Source organism: Etheostoma cragini, chromosome 19 (assembly GCF_013103735.1).
Source record: "Etheostoma cragini isolate CJK2018 chromosome 19, CSU_Ecrag_1.0, whole genome shotgun sequence".
NCBI lineage: Eukaryota > Metazoa > Chordata > Actinopteri > Perciformes > Percidae > Etheostoma > Etheostoma cragini.
In genome coordinates this window covers 17,137,497-17,159,658 of record NC_048425.1, presented here as the reverse complement: position 1 = coordinate 17,159,658, position 22,162 = coordinate 17,137,497, and the positions used below count along the sequence as shown (strand labels likewise).

The window sequence follows — 22,162 nt, the reverse complement described above, 5'->3', positions numbered from 1 at the left end:
GTTAATTTCCCATCTTTGCACCCATTGGCTTGCTGGTCTTACAGGGAGGTGGGTTCAGGTGCATTCTGTGCGTATTGCTATCTTGCGGCAGCAGAAAGTGATTGACCTAATTGACAGAACTGACCTACAATTACGGTAATATTACGTGGCCAATCTGCCATCATTATAGCAATGTGCCTGGCTTTTAAAAGGAATGAGACACTCTGATTGATTTATTGCATGTTACGCCCAAAACACACCTATGATTAATGAAAACACTAAGTACAACCCTATTGAACCATGCCCCTGGCGCACTGACCCTTTTTTCCACCATTAAATTAGCAAAAGTGGATATGGGCACGCCCTACACACACCTATGCCATACGCTTCACACCATGTCACTGTGTGTGTCATGTTTGCATTCCATCCAATAAAGACAGAGCACATTTTAAGTCCCGCCCTCAAGGGAAGAAAAGAACTCTCCGCTTTCCATTGACTTGAATGAAGGGGCCTTCTCGTCAATTTTGTCCGGTAGCAAACAACAGAAAAATGCCTTAAAGCTGCTGTGTGGTGACATTCACTACCAACAATGTGAAAAAGCCATAACTTACGTTTTTATTATCTGCAGGTGAAAAATGTGAGCTTTCATGAAGAAAAAAGTGGATAGAGACGTGAGGAATCATGCCGATAGAATGGGAAGACTGTGGGCATCGCTTTCAGAGTATGTTGCGATGCGCTCTTTCTCTATGGACACATGAGCATTCCATTCTATTTTATTTGTAGTGTCAAATCAAAACAAGCATTATCTCTAGATTTGGTCTAGACCAGACTCTATAATTTACAGAGACAGACCCAATAATTCCACCATGAGCAAGCACTTGAGAGTGGGGCAAGGGAAAACTTCCTTTTAACAGCAAAACCCTAGAACAGAACATGGCTCTTGGTGGGCGGCCATTTGCCTTACCCGAGAGAGAGAGAGAGAGAGAGAGAGAGAATATAAAAAATTATATTCCCATAGGACATGAAGGCAGCATAAGCACTGAGATGACTATAACAAGGCCATGGCTGCATTGAGACAAACGTACCCATAGCAGATTAATAAATCAATGACCTGATTTCATTCGTCTCAGTCATTTGAGTGAAATTAGACTATTTGAGTACCATTTGAAAGATCTGTCATTGTGAAGTCGACCACAGGGGTTGGAGGACTGGCTTCTCCTCTCCTGTAGACGGGGTTTTCACCGCTGTGGGTGATGATGCTGCCATGCTGCGGGGCTCTGACCACACTGAAGAGCATGCTGTTCTTGGGGACATCCAGATCCATTGCATGCAAAACTGAGGAGTCCAGCTGCTTCATTTGTCCTTCTCGTACCTCATCACAGAAGGAAGGCATAGAACATTGGACCAAAAACTGATAGGAATTTCTCGTTTTGCTTGTCGGAAGTGTAACTGACCATAAGAACTTACTGTGATGTTACGAGCCACAAACTGTGGGATCTCATCGTTGGTCGGGTTAATAATTATGTAGAAAGGGACGTGGGCAGAGCTGTGTATGCCGTCTGACACACAGAGCATGAACTGGTCAGCTGTAGGCTCCATCCTCTGGTGTCTGGACTGTACATAGTTCACATGACCGTCAATGATGTCTTTGTATGTAAAGGAAGCTGGGGAAAATGAGGGGGAAAACACATGAAATATTATATTTTTTGTTCCCCTACCTGATGACATCATAATGCATGCTGTCCTCACTCACTGGATAGGTCCCAAAACACATGACTTTCACCCAAAGAGACCAAAAGTAACTTCAAGTAATTTCGGCTCAATCCACAAACGTGTTCTCATCTTAACCAGTCGTTCTAGTGCCAAAATGTAATGTTTCCAGTCAACTATTTACAGCATTAAAGACAAGGGTCATATTTCTAAAGTTATCATACAGACCTGTTAATGAGAACATATGTTGCATAATGCTTACCTATGCTTATTCCCGTGTTGCTTTTCTCAAATCCAGGACTAGGCAGGACATTTTCAATGTAGCCAAACTGGGGCGGAGAAATCAGACTGAAGACCAGTTGGTCCTGAACAGTGTCCACATCAGAGGCCTTCAAATGAGATGCAGTTATTGCTGAAGACCCCCCTTCATCCACAATAAGTATGTCTCCTACAAACAGAAAAGAACACATGACGCTTCAAAAAACAGCTCAAAAAAGGTTAACCATGTAACCACAGTATTTGTATATTGGTCATCCAAATCAATTTATTTAAGCCTTTAAATTATTTTCTGTTCATGCATTTCAGATTAAGTCATTATAGATTTGAAAGTTGCTGCAGTGGCTATTGAAAGATTATGGCCGCCAGTAATAGTCAAGGTAGTGACTATTTTAACCATGTGTTGATTATATAATGTTCACATGCACAATCGAGCGAAATAGTGCATTTGTAATTGAAGTTATGGCTCAAAGCTGCTGTCCCTGGACACTGTTTGACTAAGAAATGGCCCACCTTTTGTTAGAGAAGGTGGTTGGCTATCAACTGGAAACACTGTGATGTGGAGGTCATACACAGGCAGACTATGTTGTGCAAGTAGCTGGGTCACGTCTCTGGTCCTGGAGGGATTTTCTTCACTGCAGCATAGAGGAAGGTTTTCTATTGGTCCATCAGAAATAACAAATGTGATGGTGTCATGGCGAGGAGTGAGTCCAATCTCCAATCCTAAAACCACAATATTAAAAAATTAGAGACAGTCCCTACTGTACTACATTGTTTGATTGATGGATGGATGAATGGATGGATGGATGGATGGATTGATGGATGGATGGGTGTGTGTGTTAAAAATAACAGAGGGGATAAAGCTGTTCCTGTTTTTTTCAAATAAAGAGTTGCAGGGTATAGTGGCTCCTGTGGAGGATACCTGGAAGCAGGTGTTGAGGGGCTTCTACTTGTTCATCTCTCCAAGATACTTACTGTATATGTTATATGTCAAGGTGCATTGTAAAAAAATTACAAGCTCTGAATGTTGAATACAAGCTCAATCAAACAGGAGAATGGTAATCAGCTAGAACCTTCCAATTAGTAAGGGCAAAAGTTACAAGCAGTATAAACCAGAGATCTTCAACAGGAGATCTAGGACCTCTGGGGTATCAAAAGAGGTACTGTGGGCTCTTATTTTTTTGGACATGTTTTTTAAAAACTAAAGTGCCTCAACATGAATCCAACCTATTATTAGCAAATTTATTTCAACCTTTTTGTGAGAAAAATAACATTGATAGGCTTACTGCCCCATAGGTAAGGTCACTAACACCACCCACAGATACAGGTTATCCTAAGGATTTACTCCCCCACATGTATCATTAACAATAACATGATTTATAAAACCATGCCAACAATTAATATTTTAATAGCTTAGTATTCTATGCACTAAAAAGTTATGAATAAAAGCTTTTGCCCACCCTACTTTGCTGTAATTTCTACAGTTACTTAGCACAAAATGCCCAGTAAAATGCCATAATTTTGAATTTGCGGTTTTGTAGGCCCAGTTTAATAGGCAACTTATTTTTTATACAATATATGCAGTAGGGGGTTCCTGATCCATCTGTCTTAGTTAAGGGGTCCTTGGCTTAAAAAACATTGAAGAGCCCTGGTATTGAGTAAATGTCAACTGTCAATGTCAATGTTTGTCCCATTTACTTTAAAACAGCAAATATATCACAACAATGCACTTCCCCCTATAAAGATAGATCAATAATGTTGTGCAGTTAAAAATAAGAGTAACTTGGGTTTCTTCTCCACCACAGCTTGACAACCAATTTGGCTACTTAAATGTGGATACCGAGCTAAAGCTAAAGCTAAATATTGCAATATTGTATTGCAGCTACTGATAGTTGACATTTGATGAAATTGAAGCTACACAGTATATTTACTGTAACTGGGACATTCTTACAGTTGAGAGACCCAAATGCTGACACGAAATACCTAGGGCGTAATATCCACTGGGGACGAGGGGGGTGATTTACATCAATTTGTGTTTAATAAACTAACCACCATATATAAACAGATATCCATGGTGTCATTTCAAAAAAACATTGTGCAAATACATGTTTTTCATGATGGAAATTATCATTACAGTAATTACACAGTACACGTCATACCACTTTTCAAAATCCTGAAACGCACTTTCAAATTTGTTTGATGTTTTATTCATAAGTCTCAGTGATCGACCCACAATGTATATAATAAAGAGAGTAAGACATATTTTTCGGGATTTTGTATCATCATAGTCCCTAAAGTGATGTAGAAATGCAGAAAATGGGATTCAAATAGTCAAAAAAAATTTAAAAAGATTTTTCAATAAACAAACCAATGATAAAAATTCAGCCATACCTGAGCCTAAAGACAAAAGTAGTACCATAGACACTCTAGCTCACCTGTGTGTTTGTAGGTGATGATCCCTGCAGTGATGTCTGCCTGGATGAAGCTATCAACCACAACGGAGTTTCGGAGAACGACGCCATGATACGGTTGCCGAGCGATTAGGAAGACCAGGCTGCCGTTGTTGCTGTCTGCATCAGTAGCGTAGATATATTCAGCTGTGATGACTATTTGCTGTCCCTCCGCACAGTTGAGAACTGGCTTCAAACCAGCAACCAACACAGGGACCTCATCATTAACGGGAATCACCTGGAGATAATAATATGACAGAATGTAAATACAATACATAGAATACATAACTTAATTATTACAAAAAAACCAAAATAGATAGAGGGTCAGGTCAGGTGTGCACTGTCCTTTGTTCTGATCCAAACATTGTTGTTATTGGTATGGCATCCAAAGGGCATGCATTTGACATGCAAGGCACTTTAGTATAAATATTGCTGGTTTAGTTTTTAGGGCGGAGGATGTACCAATTGACCAAGAATGCCTCATTGGTTGTCCATTGCGCTTACCTTCACTTTCAGGACAAAACTGCCTGAATTGGTTCCATCTGTTGCAGTAAATTCAATGGTGTCCTCTACAGTTTCTGAGCTGTCGTGATTGTACCTGATTGACAAATGACAGACAATTCAAATTTGATGAGGGATAAAATAAAGTAAGATATGTGAATTAAAGTCGGAGATCAGTTCTAAGCAGCTTTCATGATGAGCTTACTTGATTACTTAACTACGTTGCACTACTTATCCTAAAACAATTCCAAACGCCAAACAGTGATAAACTGATTCTGTGCTTTTCCGCCGAGAGCTTACATCAATATGTTATTTTAAAACTGCATGGCTTGTTAATGGGAGTTTTGGTCTTTTTTTCCTTATGAAATACAAAAAGCTATATTAATAGAGCAAAACTCTAATCAACTGTATAATCAGTCCTTTCACTGACTTAAAAATGACTTTATTTTAGCGCAGCACCAATCTTTTATCTGTCCACCTGGGAGCAGAACTTCACTATAAGCTATGGCTATTGTGTTAGCAAGAAGGTGCATGAGCATTTATTGGAGGCTTGTTTCTGTCATGTTCACGTTTCTTTTAGCTCTGTTTTGGTCTCCAACTCCTGAGTAAAGAAATCACTTGAAAATATATGATTTTCTCGCCAAAATTTTTACCCTTAAAAAAGTGCTGCAGTTTCCACATGCTTTGGCCCTCCGGGATGACCCTGAGTTCATTGGGAAGTTAACACTCTCAACTTGTTGTTTCTAGTGGAAGTGTGACACTAGGCCTTACTGACACAGAGCTACAGAGGTTAGAACACAGAATTTCTATTTCCGTCCAAGTAAATCATCTGAAAAATTAATAAAAAGCCCTACTGTAAGCATATTACATGGGCTACATACTAAAATAGTACTCTAGCCACATGTCTCAATTTAGAACAGAAAAAATCCAGAAAAAAATGACTTATAAAATTGATTTTATATGAATGTATTTCTACAGATATGTCTGTGGGTTTGTCTTATTTCTTATTTCTAAAAAAGCCAAAAAAGTGCTAAATACAAAACTTCTGAAATACAAAAACACATCCACATCACTCACAGATATGTCTGAAAGAAGTACATACATAGATTTATTGAAATAAGTAATCATAATTTCATGAAATGTTGAAATGCCATCAGAAGTCCATATTTTTGACTTCAGACCGCGGTAAAAGAGCACAGGAATAGTTTTTGTTGGCCATGTTTGATATCAATCAACTCGTCTTCTTATTGGCTACACAGGGATGCCAGTTTTATGACCTTATCTTCTAATTTGTGGGCTCCACTGTCAATCTTTCCCACGTGGGCCCAATGGTGACTGTGCGATATCATTGGCTTAGCTTGAGGGTATCTCTTGATAGGCTGATGCTATTGGCTGGGAACAAGGTTCATTGCGATCTGTAGAAGCCACAGATTGTAATGGTGTGTCGACCTTCGTTTTAAAAAAAAAGTTACAAGCTATAGAAACCGAGAAATGATGCACTCTCTAGATTTCTGAACGTCGAAACTTGGCCAGAAATTACAAGATTGTGAGGGGACCAGATAATTATGGATTACAAGGCTTGGATATTCTAATTCCTTGGAGTGTTTGCGATTTAGGAAATCAACGTTTATGAATATCTTTCACCGCTGTGGATAAAGACACGAGGACAAAGGTAGGGATGCACGCTCGATTTAGACAGAAACGGTGCAGTGTTTCTTAACTTCATAACATGATTATAACCGCTGTAAGTCACCTTATCCTTTGAGTGGGGGCTTGATGGAATCACAAGACTTTAAGCTTTCTAATGATGTGCTGCATGACCGTGTTGGTGACGATTTAATGCTTGCAATTCATAAAAAACAATTCATGAAAACACGTTGTGGAAAAACACGTACCGTTTGGGGAACCGTGCTCTCAGAGAACATTAGCCATATTAGCCATAATAACTTGACAACTGGACGGATATTAAGACTGTGTTTGTTTTTAATGAGAATCAGACAAAACAACTGAAACTGTCCCCCGGATGTATGCAGAGTTACTGTTTTATTAAATACAACTCTACATACATCTAATGCAACCTCACAGCCCTTTGTAATTTTTAATGTTCAGGTTTGGTTTGGTTATATAAGTACATCCAATGACATGTCTTTTATTTAGACTGTAGTTAAAAGGGCTGTTGAACTCTCCATCTGTATGCAACCTCATCCCATTAATGCATGTTACTAACTCAACTTCTTCCTTTTCCCGTAGTCTTGTGCTCTCCCGACCCTCTCCTCTCTCCTCCTATTGCTTCCTGTAGGTATTTCTGGCTCTGGAGCTGTGGAGTCTGGATCTGTGGTTGGAGTCACCTGCTGCCTCCATGGTCCTGCTTGTGTCATGTATCTCTCTCTCTCTCTCTTTCTCTGTCTCTGTCTCTCTCTTTCTCTCACCCCCAACCGGTCGAGTCAGATGACCGCCCACCATGATCAATGCTTCTGCTCGAGGTTTCTGCCTCTTAAAGGAAGTTTTTTCTTGCCTCTGTCACCTAGTGCTTGCTCTTGTTGGGAATTGAAAATGAGGAAACAAAATGAAGGATATCTGACCTAACTTTAAGGCTTTTTAGGTCTTGCACAGTGAAAGAGTTGCCTGGATTTAATGGGAGTCCACGTAGCTGCAGAGCTCCATGATGTGGCTCCCTCTGAAGCACCACCTGCAGGGCTTCCTCCATTGAGTCCACGTCTGACAGCAACAAGTGTTCAGGGCCAAGCCAGCACTCCCCTCCCTCATCCACAGTCAAAGGGTTCGTAATAACCTGAAATAGAACGTATCCACACTTTTCTAGACACATATCCACACTCAAGATATTGGGAATACACACAATGGCATTTTGTTTCCCACCTGTGGTGGTTGGTTGTCCACTGGCATCACAGTGATGTTAAAGCAGATCCCAGTGACCGTTTTGCCCAGGTGGTTGGTAACAGAGAGAACAAACTGGATATACTGGGGGTAAGGGCCAATATCCAAGACTGGAGGCATGTAGGCCACTTTCATGAAGTTTACTGCATCCTGTAAACAAATTTTGGATAAGCGAGTCTGACTGCATGTGGTCTTGAAAAAAGAACTAAAATACTTACCTGTGTGAAGAGCCTCAGCAGCGGTGCGTTGGAGTCTTTGGTGAATTTGGGTACGCTGTCAACTAAGAACAACCTCCCAGCATCTGGACTGCTGCTTATGAAGACAACAGCGCCCAATTCAGACAGAGTGTTTTCCCATTGTTTGTTGTCCATTGTGTTTTCTGAAGGTGAGGACTTACTAACCTGTGAGGACCAGTGTAGAAAGGTGGAGTGGTAACTGTATATGTAAGCTCACTGTCGGGGGACTCCTGGTCTACGAAGTGAAGCTGTTGCCGTGTTATATGGACCACTTCTGTTTCTTTGATCACAAGACACCGACTGGAGCCAGGAACCTCTTTGGGTGGTTGGTCTGGAACAGGCTCAATGTGCACCATCACCACCTGCACCACAAGGACAGCAGTATAGATGGACAGCAATGCCAGTTGCATGGCCAGACTGGTTTTTCATATATTGCCACAAGCTTAATTTTTAAAAATATTAACATCTGCCACGAAATTTTGTCCAGACATTTATGGTCCCCAGGAGATTTATCTTATCAACTTTGGTGATCCCCTGATTTGGAGCACCACCATGAGGTTGACATTTGTGACTTTGTGGAGAACAGAATTCAACTGTTTTATAGTTAAATTTGGTACAGCCAATGTTCCCAGGGATAAATTGTGACTTTGTCTTTATCATTAGGAATCACAACCTAGTGTTAGTGCTAATTAGCAAATGTTAGCATGCAAACAATGGCGATGAGAAACTCTGAAACACACTGTAAGTAAGAATGTTAGCATTGTCATTGTGAGCGTGTTGTCATGCGGACATAAGCATGCAAAACTGCTAGCATGACTAAAATCCTACTTCAGAGCCATTTTGATGTAACGGAAATACCCCATGGAGACCACAGAAACTGATTTTTCTTTGGTTTTGTTGCTTTGATTTTCTCCAAGTTGTTGATGCTGGGGGAGATTGTTGATAGTGCCGACCACACGAAGAAATTAGTAATTTCCCCTTTTCAGTAACACAGATCTAGCAAAGCCATCTCCATCACTTATGCTCACCACAATCACCACTCTCCAATCACCACTCTCTATCGTAGTGAATCAATCAATCAATCAATTAATCGTAAAGGAGAATGCTACCATTCAGTAATCAACCAAAGACAAACGGTCTACTATCGCTCTGTACCACCAACGGATTTAAAGAATGTGGTGCAGTTGAGTTTAGCCCAGAAAAATTGACCATCATGTTAAAGGTCCCATGAATGACATGGTGCTCTTTGAATGCTTTTACATTAGTGGTCCCCTAATACTGTATCTGATGTCTCTTTTATATAGACTTTATTTGTCCCCTAATACTGTATCTGATGTCTCTTTTAAATAGACCTTAGTGGTCCCCTAATACTGTATCTGATGTCTCTTTTATATAGGCCTTAGTGGTCCCTTGCTACTGTATCTGAAATCTCTTTCCCAAAATTCAGCCTTGATGCAGAATTACAGCCACTAGAGCCAGTCCCACAATGAGCTCCCTCAGTATGTGCCATTTCTGAGTCCGCAGCTTTTGAGTAGGAGAGGAGGGGGGGGGGCAATGTAGAGTGTGGGGGTGTGGCCTTGACCAACTTCCTCTTTGCTTGTTTGAAAGCCATGATATATCTCTCTCATTGGGGGGAAAGAATTCTCTGGGCGGGCAAAGCAGAGCTTGCTCCTTATGACCTCATAAGGTGCAATATTCCAGATCGGCCCATCTGAGCTTTCATTTTCTCAAAGGCAGAGCAGGATACCCAGGGCTCTGTTTACACCTGTCTCGTGTTTCTAGCCACTGGGGGACCATAGGCAGGCTGGGGGGACTCATATTAAAACCTCATAAAGTGACATTGTCATGCCATGGATTAGAAAAAAGATTAGAAAAAAGATTGTGGTTTTTGGTTCTGGTAGTACTTCATCGACACAAACACACGTTTCTGGGTGAAAGTTTTCTGTTTTCTACCGGACCTAAACACAGACTAACTGTAGTCCTCAAACCCTGTCCCAAAGATATTTGTCCCAAACGCTGTATTCAGCCTGTCCTTTTCACTAAATAACACTGTCAGAGATGTGTTGCTGTTACCCACTTGAGGCTCTGACAGGTTGGGGGGGTCATGGAAATCTGACAGCACCACCTCAAAGTAGTCATCATACACCTTGTTTCCTAGGTGACGATAGTAAACCATGGACTGGGACAAGTCTTTCTGCAGAAAGTGGCTGACTGGATATCCTGGATTCAGAAACAGAAACAAGGTTTGAATAAAAAAAATTAAAAAGAAAACTCCATGTAGAATAAACTAAAAATGTAATATCCATTTGCCCGACCCGTGAGCCCTGATGTTGGCATTTTCATGACCTCTCCTGCCTGTGGGGGGCGGGTGATGTTAAACAGGATGTAGTCGTCGCTGGAGTCCAGGTCTGACGCCTGGAGGGTAGAGCCTCTCAGTAACGCCATCTGTCCCTCAGACACCTCCAGCAGCATGTTGGTGATGAGGACCGGCGGGCTGTCGTCCTTCGGCAGGATGTTTATGGGGAACTTGTGTCGGGTCTGATGGGGCCCGTCGGTGATGCGGAAGACGATGAAGTCTTTGGTAGAGTCGCTGTCGTCGTGGTGATAGCGAACCACGCCCGCTTTGATGTCGTTGACAGTGAACATGAAGCCCTTTCCACCTGGAGTTCACATGAAACAGTCAGAAGTCAATCAACCCATGTGTTGTCTTCCCGTCAAAATTGAAAATTAACACTTTTGTTGACGTTTGGATCAATTGTTAAAACTTTTTCATTGTTTTTTGTCAGTTTTTTCAACACTTTTGACGCTTTCTTTCAATGTTTGTCACTTTTTTTGACATTTTAACACTACGTACTTACTTTAGTTTCACAGTTATTTTTTGGAATTTATGGTCAATAGACCTCATTTAGAGGAAATTAATCCTAATGTTTGAGTTAGAAAAGCAGAAATTAGGAATTTGTTTGACTAAAATTAAAGGAATGGTTGTTGATGATAATCACAGACTGGAATAAGTCAATTGTTACTCATTACTATTTCAAAAACACTTCAATTTGTTTTCAAATGCTATAAAACTGAATAAGACGCCCCAAAATTAATGAAAGTATAGATTTTTACTAGCCAAAGAGTGTTGGGTGGAATCAATCATATTATTTTGGGGAATTATAAAGAACATTGATATAGGAAAACGGGTCAATTTGACCCTGAGGAAAACAGAAGGGTTGAAAAAAAGAGTATATGTGTTACAGTAATACAGTCCATTTCTGTTTTGATAGTTTTTTCTTTGAACCATTTTGAAACAAAAAAAAAGTCTTTTTTTTGTCAAAAACTAGAAAACAAAAGTTAAATACAAGCCAATTTTGTTTTTGCAAATTTCAATTTTTCATTAATGGGCACAGACATACATAGATAGATAGATAGATAGATAGATAGATAGATAGATAGATAGATAGATAGATAGAGATAGATAGATTAAAAGGAATTTACAAAAACTTGGAACATTTTTTTTTTTTTCATTTGGTCTTTCATTAGTTCAAAAGAAAAAACTATCAAGACTTACACAGACCTATTTTTAATAAAATCATATATTTCAAGCAAATGTAATGAAGACACAATTAAGGTGTGCTACATACATTATTTTTCTTTAACTATTTATTTCAGACTGTTCTGTAATATTTCCTTTTTAATTGTCAAATACTCAATGGTTTTACTTCTATGCTGCTTAAAATCAAAACTTGCTCCCTTGCTAGTGAGCATGGTTACGAAGTGAAAATAAAATTTTAATGAAGACATGTATTTGTACATTCAAGTCTTGCCTCATGCCTCCCAAACCATGTTGCATGTGTTCAGCAGTTTATGCTCCAACACAGCATGCTTATAAAATATGGATTGTGCAACACATGTGGAGCATTGTAATGAACTTGCATGTAAAAACTCCAAAAATCTTTGGCTAATTTTGCTATACATAGGTTTCTCTGATCTGAAAAAAAGCTTGCTACAGCAATTGTGCCCTTGGCCATCTCTGCCCTCAACAAACTGAGGCAAAAATACCCAATAACTCATGCTTTTGTTAATGTTTTGTGGTACAGCTATGTTTTTGTAATTAACTGTTGTCTTAAATGTCCACAGTTAAGCATACATTGTCTATCTATCAACAGTATGGTTAAGGCAGTCACTGTTGTTTAAGGTTTGATTTTGGGAACAGCCAAAAGTACCATACCTGAAGATGCACAAACTCATAATGGATGGATGATTTCACCATGAATGCTGCTTCAACTGAAATGAAATAAAACCAAATAGAAGTGCCAATGTGTGGTTTTGTTGTGTCCGTACCTCTGACGGTGAGCTGTCCGTGCTGCAGACCGTCCACCGTGATGATCCGGACAGCATTTAAATTGTCGTTGTCCACAATCTGGAGCTGCTCCCACATTATTGGCCTAGACTGACCCTCTAACAGACTGAGACCTAGACGACAAGTTGTTCATAGACTTAGCTAAGCACACAGTACATGCCAAACATAATTCTGAAAGATACTAAAAAGACCAGAGAGTTAAAAACTTTGAGTTGGAATTGAGATGAATTCCAGTATCTATACCAGACTCTTTGGTGTAACCAAGCTTTCACATTTATGCTAATTGCATTCGGCTAATAAATCCTGCCTAATCTGCATTCATTATATTTTGAAAAACCGAAAAGCTCACAATAACAAATACATATAATTTTTAGTATTCATTTGAGCGGTGTTTGTGTCCACTTGATGAATGCATCTTCAATATTTCCTCATATTTTAGCTCTGATTTGGTCTCCACCAGCTCCTGAGATAAATACCTGTCTGTTTAGCTGTTAAATGTTTGACTTTTTTGACCAGTTTGTGCCGACTTTGTTCATCTGTCCATACTTGGCAGGTAGTGGATTTTCAAAGCTTTGTTGCTGGAAACAGAGACTCTGCCGCATGTGAAAGTCAAGTGAGACTGAACCGAAGACATTTCGCTAAAAGAGGCTAAAAAGCTCCATTGAACTGGTAAGTTGGGAGATGAGTCCTTTTAGTATTGTCAAGTGATCATTGTTCAAATAAATTAGAGTTATTACACAAACAACTGCATTGCTCTCATTAATTTAAAAAATAAATGTGCATTTGCATTGACGATGATAGCATACCCATGTTCCAGGACACTCTGGGTGCATTTGTGTCTGCATTCCTTACAGATATGTGAACAGTCATTGACGGGCTTTTCTCAAAGAAAAAATCATGAACTTCAAATTCCACCTGTATGGGATGATTAGAAAAAAATTCAGAAACATGTTACAACACCAGAATTGTTTTACATACTGCAGAAAGTATTAGAAAGGGAAGTGGTACCTCGTAATTCCTGCGTTGGGTATGTGAGGAGTTTGGAGGTTGATACCCAATGAGCATGTCATTGAGATCAAGCCACGTAAAGGAAGAGATTGGGCGAGTGTGATCGGACAGATGGGTGATGAAGCCGGCCGCAGGCGGTTTGGTGATGTTGAAAACCAAGAGCTGTTTGGGGGTTTCCTCGTCTTCAGCGTCCAGTGTAGCAGTGGAGAGCGGAGTGAGGATGAACTGGTCCACTTCCAGGATGAACATGGACATGAAGGACGCTTTGGGAGGCTGGTTGGGCATTGCACCGACTATCCGCACTGGAATCCAGGCCTTTTCAGACTACACAAAAAACAAAGTAATGAGTAATTCAAGCAAAATTGTCTATGTTTTTCTACTTTTTTGAGCAAATTTGGTGATATAATTAATCTGTTACGGAGTTTATTTAGTGCCAATATTCTGAAAACAACGGCTGAAACAACTAAAACCATAAAGCTGTGAGCAAAAGAAAGAAATAAAAAGCAATTAATATTGACAAATGTTATCTTATATAATTTATTACAGTAAATTGTTCTGTTATTCAATTAACAAGTCCTCCGAAACCTATACGACAATATACGTTGTTTATTTCCAAGTCTCCACCCTCTAATACGACCCAAAGGAGCATTTCATAAATTGGCACCCATTGCGGTGGCGGGACATACGACCCACAGGAGCATCCTCATACCTAAGGTCATGGTTTTAAAAAACATCAATAACATTGTGAAACAGTAGCAGTTTTGGGTTAGTTCACTGCACAAAAACTACAAAGTCTGAATTAAAATCCTTACATCTGTGACCTCACTGACGTGACGTAGTTCCGTTCTGTTCAGTTTGTTCCGGGACACGAACAATGGGTTGAAGTCCTGTATTTGTTTACCAACCCTTATGCAAGCTACTGTATGTCACTCTAACACTTCCTTTTTAGCTCCCTTCATAATTAATGCAGCTTTTTAAGAGCTGTGTCGTCTAAAAATAAGACGTATATATGGGTCATAGTTGCTGATTTTACAAACGACTCATTCAACACATTTTAAAGCTAAAACTTACCAGCACTTAACAACAGCCAAATTACCTGATATACGCTGCCACTCCTGGTGTCCTTGAGATCTAGTCTGATTGCGATGTAGTCTACGTCTGGAGATGGAGGGTCTATGTGCTGATACCTCAGCCCCATCACCAGGAAGTCATCACAGGGAATTTTGGTGAACTTCACTCGCTTCAGACCCTTCAAGCAGTCTTCTGATTTACACATTGCTCTGGCTTTATTATCTGCATAATTACACAACCATGAAGGGATTTTACGTCACTTTTTGTACATATTTCACCTATTGAATGTAACATCTAGATAATGGTATACTTTACTGATTCCACACTTAACCTACAGGCAGATAATGAACTGCAAAAACATTTCCATCAGTATTGAGGAGCCACAGGAGTCTATTCTTTATCCATTACCACTGACACCCCTCTAAAACAGGGTTGAACCAGTGTTGAATTTGTGTTTAAATGCTTAGACCAGGGTCGAGAGATATGGGGTTCCAAATGTAAAAATACAGATTCAATTTTATGGCTGATATATTTTGCTTATTAGCTCACTTTCCTCATATTTAGCTAATGCTTCTCATATTTAAGACTTTAAAAATTTGCGTAAAATATGTTCTTTGCAACTGTCAAAAATATGCGTAGGTAGTGCCCTGCTCAGAGTTCCATTATCTATACTGTTACTATTATTGCTACTGTTCATCACACCCTCAACCAACCCCGTCAGACACCACCCACCAAGAGCCTGGGTCTGTCCCAGGTTTCTTTCTAAAAAGGAGTTTTTCCTCGCCACTGTCGCATTCCAGCTGGGATAAGGGATGAGGCCTCAGGGAAGACCTCAGGAACGCCTCAGGATACCCCATTCGGAGCTCGTAAAAATAAAAAGTCTAACAATCTAAATCTAATTGTTCAATCTAAAACCGTTCAATTTAATTTTCAATTCAATTTGTCAAATCACAACTTTTCTTTTCAGGACATTTTACATGCATACATGAGTAGATCTAGACCACACTCTATAATTAACAAATCAACCATTTCAAACCCCCACGAGCAAGCATTTAGTGCAACAGTGGCGAGGAAAAACTTCTTTTTACAGGCAGAAAACGCAGACAGACCCTGTCTCTTGGTGGGCAGTCAATCTGCCGCTGCCACAGAAATCAAAATGTTAAATGTAAATCTCAACGGTTCAAAAGGTTTCTGTCTCGAATGTGAGAAAAAATTGCTAAATGTAGAGGAAAGTGTGCTAAGTAATCAAAATATATCAGCTGTAAAATTGTATCTGAATTTTTACATTTGGCGCCCCATAGAGAGGTGGGACATGGGCTGATTTTAACATGAAGGGCAAGACAAGTTATCTGTCGGTTGTAAAAAAAAAAGCCAAGAAAGCCACTGAATATGTCAATGGACTGTATGTGAAAACCTTGAAACATTTTTTTGTTTGTAAAAAGTAGCTACTTCCAAACTCTAAAATCTTCCAAGCACATCAAGCATGTATGTGACAACATTAGCTGTCTACAGAATGTGACGTGACGTTTCAATGAAGTAATACTCTCCAGTTTCCAGTATCTACAGTACGTTAATCTCTTTCGGAGTTGCCATTGTAGTTTTGAACTAACTGTCGCCGATGTAAGTTGAGTGCAGATTTGAGTCGCCCATGCGTCACTTTGCGACATGTAGCCTACAAGATGCTAACAAGAGACTTCTGTAATGTCAATACGGTAAAAATGAACCTACCGGAATGATTTCCATCATTGGTTCGGTTTGTAATGAGAAAAGTTTATTGTTTCATGGATTTCACAAATTTCAGTATCTGAGCATGCGCGACTCAAATCTGCACATCTGATTGGTCCAAACCACAGGTGGCCTGGTCACAAACACAATACTTGAACTTTGTGTGACCTTGTGATCCCGTAATTCTTGCATGCTCTCTTGATTTATACCATAGAGGGTAACCCCTTGTTAGCATCCAAAAATCTAGAGGGGCATGCTTATGCCCAAATTATATTATTATATTAATCTGACCATGAGACATTGAGAAAGAAGGTCTGAAACAACAACACTGCACCAATTTTCTAAGTCTGATTCCTCTATAAAAATATATGCCATCAGAATAATTTGAAAGATTGTATACACTTCTACACATGAGCCTTACTGTTTGATTTGTGATCTTGTACAAACAGACAATTGTTACAACATAGTATGACTCAAAGGACAGAAATCAACTCTACACAACTATTTAACTTTTTTCTAGGACAGATTTGTCTTATTGCTGTATATTTGTCTTATTGACTTAATGATAAGCTAGAAATGGGGATTTGCCATCACCAGCTGTCAGCCATGCAGTTTTATAGGTTACCTAGCTGCTGGCGAAGATGGATGAAGCTCTCTGGCTCGTCCCCTCTTTTCGTAGCTTTATCTGGTTCTCCGGTGACCAGTTGGCCATGGGCTGGAAGGTGGGTGTCATGGCTACTCAGATAGATGCTGCACTCCAGACTAGACCTTCTCTCATAATGGAAGGACACCACATGGCCATCCACGGTATCAGAGAGACCGTAGAATTCAGGAACCTCCAGAGATTTGGGCCCCAGCTTTATGATGCTGCAATCAGGTTCCATAATGTCCACGTGGAGAGAAAACACCTCTATGTGTGTCTCCGTATCCGTGAATCTGGTTAAAAAAATGTAAGAGGATCATGTAAACATATGCAGATGCCACACCAGCAAGAACAGGGAAATAGAGGATTGGCCTGTTTCCCATTTGAAGGATGTCCAGATGTACCTGTACAGTCGTAGCTTGACAGTGTCCTTCTTTAACAATGGACAGCCGTTATGGACGTACTTTACCTCATCAGCCAGATAGTGGCAATCAAATACCTGCATACATAAAGGGAGAAATCTTAATTATCAGAATTAATGAGTGATTTAGAACTAGAGTATGGAGAACTACCTGGACTTTGCTTAGCTAACTTCAAGCTATAGTGCGTAGTTTCATGAGGAATTCAAAGTAATGACAACAAAACTGTTGGCGCTTCCACATGATACAAGCCTTCTGTGACCGTGCACCATCACCCCCACCCCCCCTCCACGCTTTTTTTTTTTTGCTATTAACAAAGGAGGACATGGAGGATTTAAAAAAACAAAGATGGACTCTTCAGAAGATTTCAGTACCTCTTGGCATGAAGAAACCACATAACTTAATTTATTTATGATTTAAGACCAGCTTTCAGATCAGATTTCAACTACACTCAGAGGTTATCTGCCAAGGAACACCAAATTAATTTCAATTCATTCCACAGGACTGTCATTTCCAGATTCTGCCTAGCATTTTCAAATCGGTTTGTATGTTATTTGGTACTAGAAAACAGAGACAGTTGCAATTAATTGCTAACTCTGGTAGTCTTAACAACGCAGCAGGTCAGGTCATTTTCCAAGGCCAGAATAAAATTCAATCGCCTACTGTATAATTGAAGAATAAGGCTTCCAATAATAAATGAACAATGAATTAATAATTACTTGGGTTACAAAGAAGCTTGTCCCTACATTGAAAGTCAAATTACTTAGTTCTTTCCAGCTGCTAATAACCAAGAAGGACATGGAGGACAAAAAAAAGATGGACTCTTGAATGACATGTAACATAAAGCTTTTACTGGAACAATCAATTATTTAATGTCTAAGGAGTATTTGCAATTGTTCTGATCAAAGACAGTTTGGTAGATGATGTTACATGAAATACTTATCATCTCTAAATTCATACTAAAAGTTCCAAAAACGTAGATCTGTGAATCTCAATAAATTGTTTTCAACTAACTCTAATTCAGGTGTTACACATACTAGTAAAGTGCCCATTCAAAACGTGCCTATTTGAAACAATTGCTTGGCCTCTGGAATTGCTTCTTAAAGCTTTCTCCAGAACCATGGTACCCCAAAATGACTTCCAGAAGGACCTCAAAGCAACCCAACTACTGTATGTACTGCTGACTTGCTGTGTACTACGAAAATGACTTAATTGGGGTGGTGATGGAGCAGTGGATGTGACACATGCCTTTGGTGTGGGAGACCCGGGTTTGAGTCCCACTGCAAACTGTGTCCCTGGGCAAGACACTTAGATGACCCTAGATTCTCCAGAGGCTTGCAACCTCTGACACATAGCAATTGTAAGTCACTATGGATAAAAGCGTCACGTAATAACAGTAATAATTTGGACATTAAAGAAATGACTGTATCAGTCAACACAGAGTCATTAGAGAGGAGATGGCCTGTCAACCTGGAAAACTAAGGAGGAATGTATGGAGGGGTCCCTCCATCTTCTTTTCCCTAAAATACCTCTCTTTTCTTGACCGTGCCAGACATTGAAATAAATCTCCCAGCTTGTTAAGGATGAAGGGTACAATCAAGGTTTCTAAGAAAGCTTTCACACTTAGCCTTGACCTACCCTGAACCCAAGTGTACAGAAAGCCTAAAAAACCCACAGGATTTACACTTGAGAATCAAAGTCCTGGGACAATAGTGTATGTCCTCCTTACCAATGCATGGGGACATACAACTGTAAGACCTTGAGGGACAGTTACATTTGGTTAAAAAGTTGAAATACAAATCAAAAGCTATACAACCCAGCACTTAGTTCTTGTCATCATTGCCACAATGATAACGACTTATGATATATTATATGGTTTCCTATGTTTGCTGTTGAAGCATAATGAATGTGTTTAACTCGTTTTTACTACACATGGTTATTTGCGTGGAACACACTGGGGTTTTCATTGTAAAAAAAAAAATTTCCATTACCTGGGGCATGAGTTTTCCCACTTGTTGAGTTATGGGCTCGTTTAACACCACCTCCACCTTGCATGCATCCTTCTGACGGGGAATATGGAACTGCAGGTCACCGTCCTGGAGGTAGGCTGTCTGACCCCGTCTCACTTTTAAACCCTTGTTGACTTTTACAAGGGAACCGTGTGATGGGTAAGTCAATGCCAGCAGAAAAACTGGAAACAAGGTCCAGGCCAGTGTTTGACCCTGTGAACCCATCACTGTCAGTCACAAGCAAGCGTCTGTAGGGTCTTCAATGGCTGGGTCCAAACCAAAGTTTTTAGGAACCTACTCTGGAGCTGTAAATAGATTAAACAAGTTGAAGTCAAATGAGAAAGTGTACAACTTTTGTATTTCATATAAGCCAATAAAGCAGTTTGAATTGCAGGTCATGCAATTGTGTTAGCAAAACAACAAGCAGAATTTCGAAAAACATAGTTTCACTGGTGTCAGTTGAACATATAACAATACATGAATATAGACTGTGGACGGTAGATTGTGATAGTAAGTTTTTCTGATCCATTGTTTTAATAAAGCTGCACAAATTGATTTTTGAACACTTGAAAGATGCCCAAATAGCTGTAAATTTAACATTGATATAGCATATTATCACCTTACAAATCCCTTGGCGAACATGTAAGTAACCTGCCCATATAGCATTTGTTTGTCTTTTTGTGTCCACCTGATGAATCAAAGTAAGATATTCTCTCTCCTTTTAGCTCTTGTTTGTTCTCCACCAACTTCTAAGTAATTTTGCTGTTAAATGCCCACTATGTTTATTAGCTGCTAACTTTGTCTGTGGTTTGGTAGTGAGCTGTACTGTATGGTGAGTTTATTACTGCAAAGTTTTTTTTTTATTGCCTACTATAGCTGGAAACACAGTTCATGGGACCTAAAACCAAAACAATGAATTAACTACATAACATTAGTAGTTTGGGATATTCATTTTGTTTGCTTTGTTGTATGAAGGGAATAACCTTCATCATCAATTCTCCATCATAACTGCAAAGTTTCATTTTTGTTAAGAACCAACCAATTCCAGAAGACAAAATATAATTAAACATAATTACTGTCTAACAGAAGTGTACCACCATCCTGCACTCATTTTTCCAACAATAGTTATAAGCACAACTCCATATACAGGAATACACCAACACTGTTGGTTGTTTTTTGAACGTAATCAGCCTCAGGCATGTTCCGAAACTCTGTTGGTAGACGGTGGGAATTGTTCTGTGCTCAGCTTGTCAGGAAATATGTTCATTACGAGCAACCTTCCCCCAAGGCAAAACTCTCTAGTAATGACATGATGTTTGTCAATGGCCTTTGACCTTTACATAGAGTTCCCCCCAACATGGGCCTTTCCACTATAGAAGACGTCCTTTCACTGCTGGAGTTGCCGTTATTAAAAGCCGTATATCTCCTTTCTTTTCAGTGACCCATAAAGTTGCATTGTATCTCACCCTGGATCCCACTGAGGATGTGTGGTGTACCTGTTTTGTATCCGGAAACAGGCTTCAGATGTCATCCTGCCACATTCCTTCAACACTTGTCTGGGACACCTTCTCCAGACCTCACACAGAATGCATACTGAACAGAAAAAGAACCTTGTAATCAGCCTCTGCATTGGGAGACGTGTTATAGCTTGTCCCCGTGAACAATGCCTGTGTTTAGAGGAGCTGGAAAGATCGTATTCAAGGAGCTGAGTGCAAAAACAGGATTTCCAATGGTCACAGACCCCCAAACAGTTGCCTAATAACACATCAAGCAGACAGAGAGTAACATTAGCACTCATTTTAGTTGTGTTTGTCTCCGACGTTAGCTCTGTTTTGGTCTCCACCAACTCATGAGAAACATGTCTGTCTTTTTAGCTGCTAAATGATCCACTATATCTACTTTATCTGAGCTTTATGAATACCAACAGCTCTCTGCTGATGTTGGGAACCAGATTGATGACAGCGGGGGAACCAAATCCGCGTTGAAAGAGGGTTAGGTTTAAGAACATTAGCATCAGATACAGTTGTCAGAGCGTACTTATTTTAACAGAAGTAATTCATTATAGTGCCAAGCATATGCAGTCTCTGGGCCTGTTATTCATACAGTAGTTTGGTTTATTAGTTTTCCAATGAAGGGTCAACTTATATAGAGCCAGTCACAATGTTTGTTAACATGACCTTCCGGGTCAAGAACTCCTGTGTCCCATGCATACAATTTAATGACACTTAGAATACGGGGCTGATGAAGAACTAAAATGAATGTTTGATGCTTTCATATGTCAACACTTTCACTAACATTAGGTTAAAGACCTAATTTACCTGTTGGGCCACAGACTAAAGAACATGACACCACCCAGTAGCAGTCAGTCCGACCGTTGAAATGTTACTGCTCGAAGGGTTTTGGTTTATCAAAGACGCTAGCAAACCAACAGACAGAAAAAATCTCAACAAAGTCGTCAGATTGGTCAGCCCGCCATGTTGTATCTTATTACATAACCTTACAGGTACGGCTGAAAATGACAACAACATAGGTGCTGTTATCACATTTATCCACACTTTTAATCAACATACAATACATTACTACCAAGAGCTATTTATGTGTTCCGTCTATCCGATCTTCTTATGCAGTTATAGTGTAGACAATAGTGTTCTTCCGCATTTCAACACAGTTTTGGTTTGGGCCTTTCCTGTTGATACATGATAATGCCACAATGTGAAAATAAAACATCTCCATAAAGACAGGATTTTCCCAGTTTGGTGTGAAAGGCTGGCCTGTAAAGAGCCCTGATCTCAACCCCATCCAACAGCTTTGGGATGAACTGAATGAATGCAGCCAATGCGTAAGCGCCCTAAACCTGCATTGTATCTAATTTCCAGCAGAGGTGACTCCACT

General features: G+C 39.8%; 1 protein-coding gene and 1 long non-coding RNA gene across 4 annotated transcripts in view; one reads left to right on the top strand and one right to left on the bottom strand.

Annotated features, from left to right (window-relative positions):
- frem1a (Fras1 related extracellular matrix 1a) overlaps positions 1 to 22,162 on the bottom strand; it is a 37,847-nt gene that overhangs the window by 12,122 nt on the left and 3,563 nt on the right. Inside the window, exons 2-20 of one of the 3 annotated variants that reach the window (XM_034856416.1) lie at positions 19,253 to 19,575; positions 17,247 to 17,341; positions 16,825 to 17,135; positions 14,500 to 14,696; positions 13,404 to 13,727; positions 13,202 to 13,310; positions 12,377 to 12,508; positions 10,363 to 10,707; positions 10,125 to 10,267; positions 8,213 to 8,409; positions 8,030 to 8,123; positions 7,794 to 7,961; positions 7,499 to 7,707; positions 4,920 to 5,013; positions 4,401 to 4,653; positions 2,479 to 2,688; positions 1,952 to 2,137; positions 1,447 to 1,643; positions 1,141 to 1,351 (exon numbers count right to left, since the gene is read on the bottom strand). In XM_034856416.1, coding sequence (XP_034712307.1) covers positions 1,141 to 1,351; positions 1,447 to 1,643; positions 1,952 to 2,137; positions 2,479 to 2,688; positions 4,401 to 4,653; positions 4,920 to 5,013; positions 7,499 to 7,707; positions 7,794 to 7,961; positions 8,030 to 8,123; positions 8,213 to 8,409; positions 10,125 to 10,267; positions 10,363 to 10,707; positions 12,377 to 12,508; positions 13,202 to 13,310; positions 13,404 to 13,727; positions 14,500 to 14,696; positions 16,825 to 17,135; positions 17,247 to 17,341; positions 19,253 to 19,495 — 3,718 coding nt within the window. In that variant the 5' untranslated portion in view covers positions 19,496 to 19,575. Of the gene's footprint in view, positions 1 to 1,140; positions 1,352 to 1,446; positions 1,644 to 1,951; positions 2,138 to 2,478; positions 2,689 to 4,400; positions 4,654 to 4,919; positions 5,014 to 7,498; positions 7,708 to 7,793; positions 7,962 to 8,029; positions 8,124 to 8,212; positions 8,410 to 10,124; positions 10,268 to 10,362; positions 10,708 to 12,376; positions 12,509 to 13,201; positions 13,311 to 13,403; positions 13,728 to 14,499; positions 14,697 to 16,824; positions 17,136 to 17,246; positions 17,342 to 19,252; positions 19,576 to 22,162 lie in introns of those variants that run through there. The other 2 variants (XM_034856415.1, XM_034856417.1) reach the window with 2 other exon arrangements.
- LOC117934617 lies at positions 1,192 to 21,694 on the top strand. The gene is made up of 3 exons (XR_004654523.1): positions 1,192 to 1,204; positions 1,831 to 1,832; positions 21,518 to 21,694. It is a non-coding gene; the product is annotated as an uncharacterized LOC117934617 (long non-coding RNA).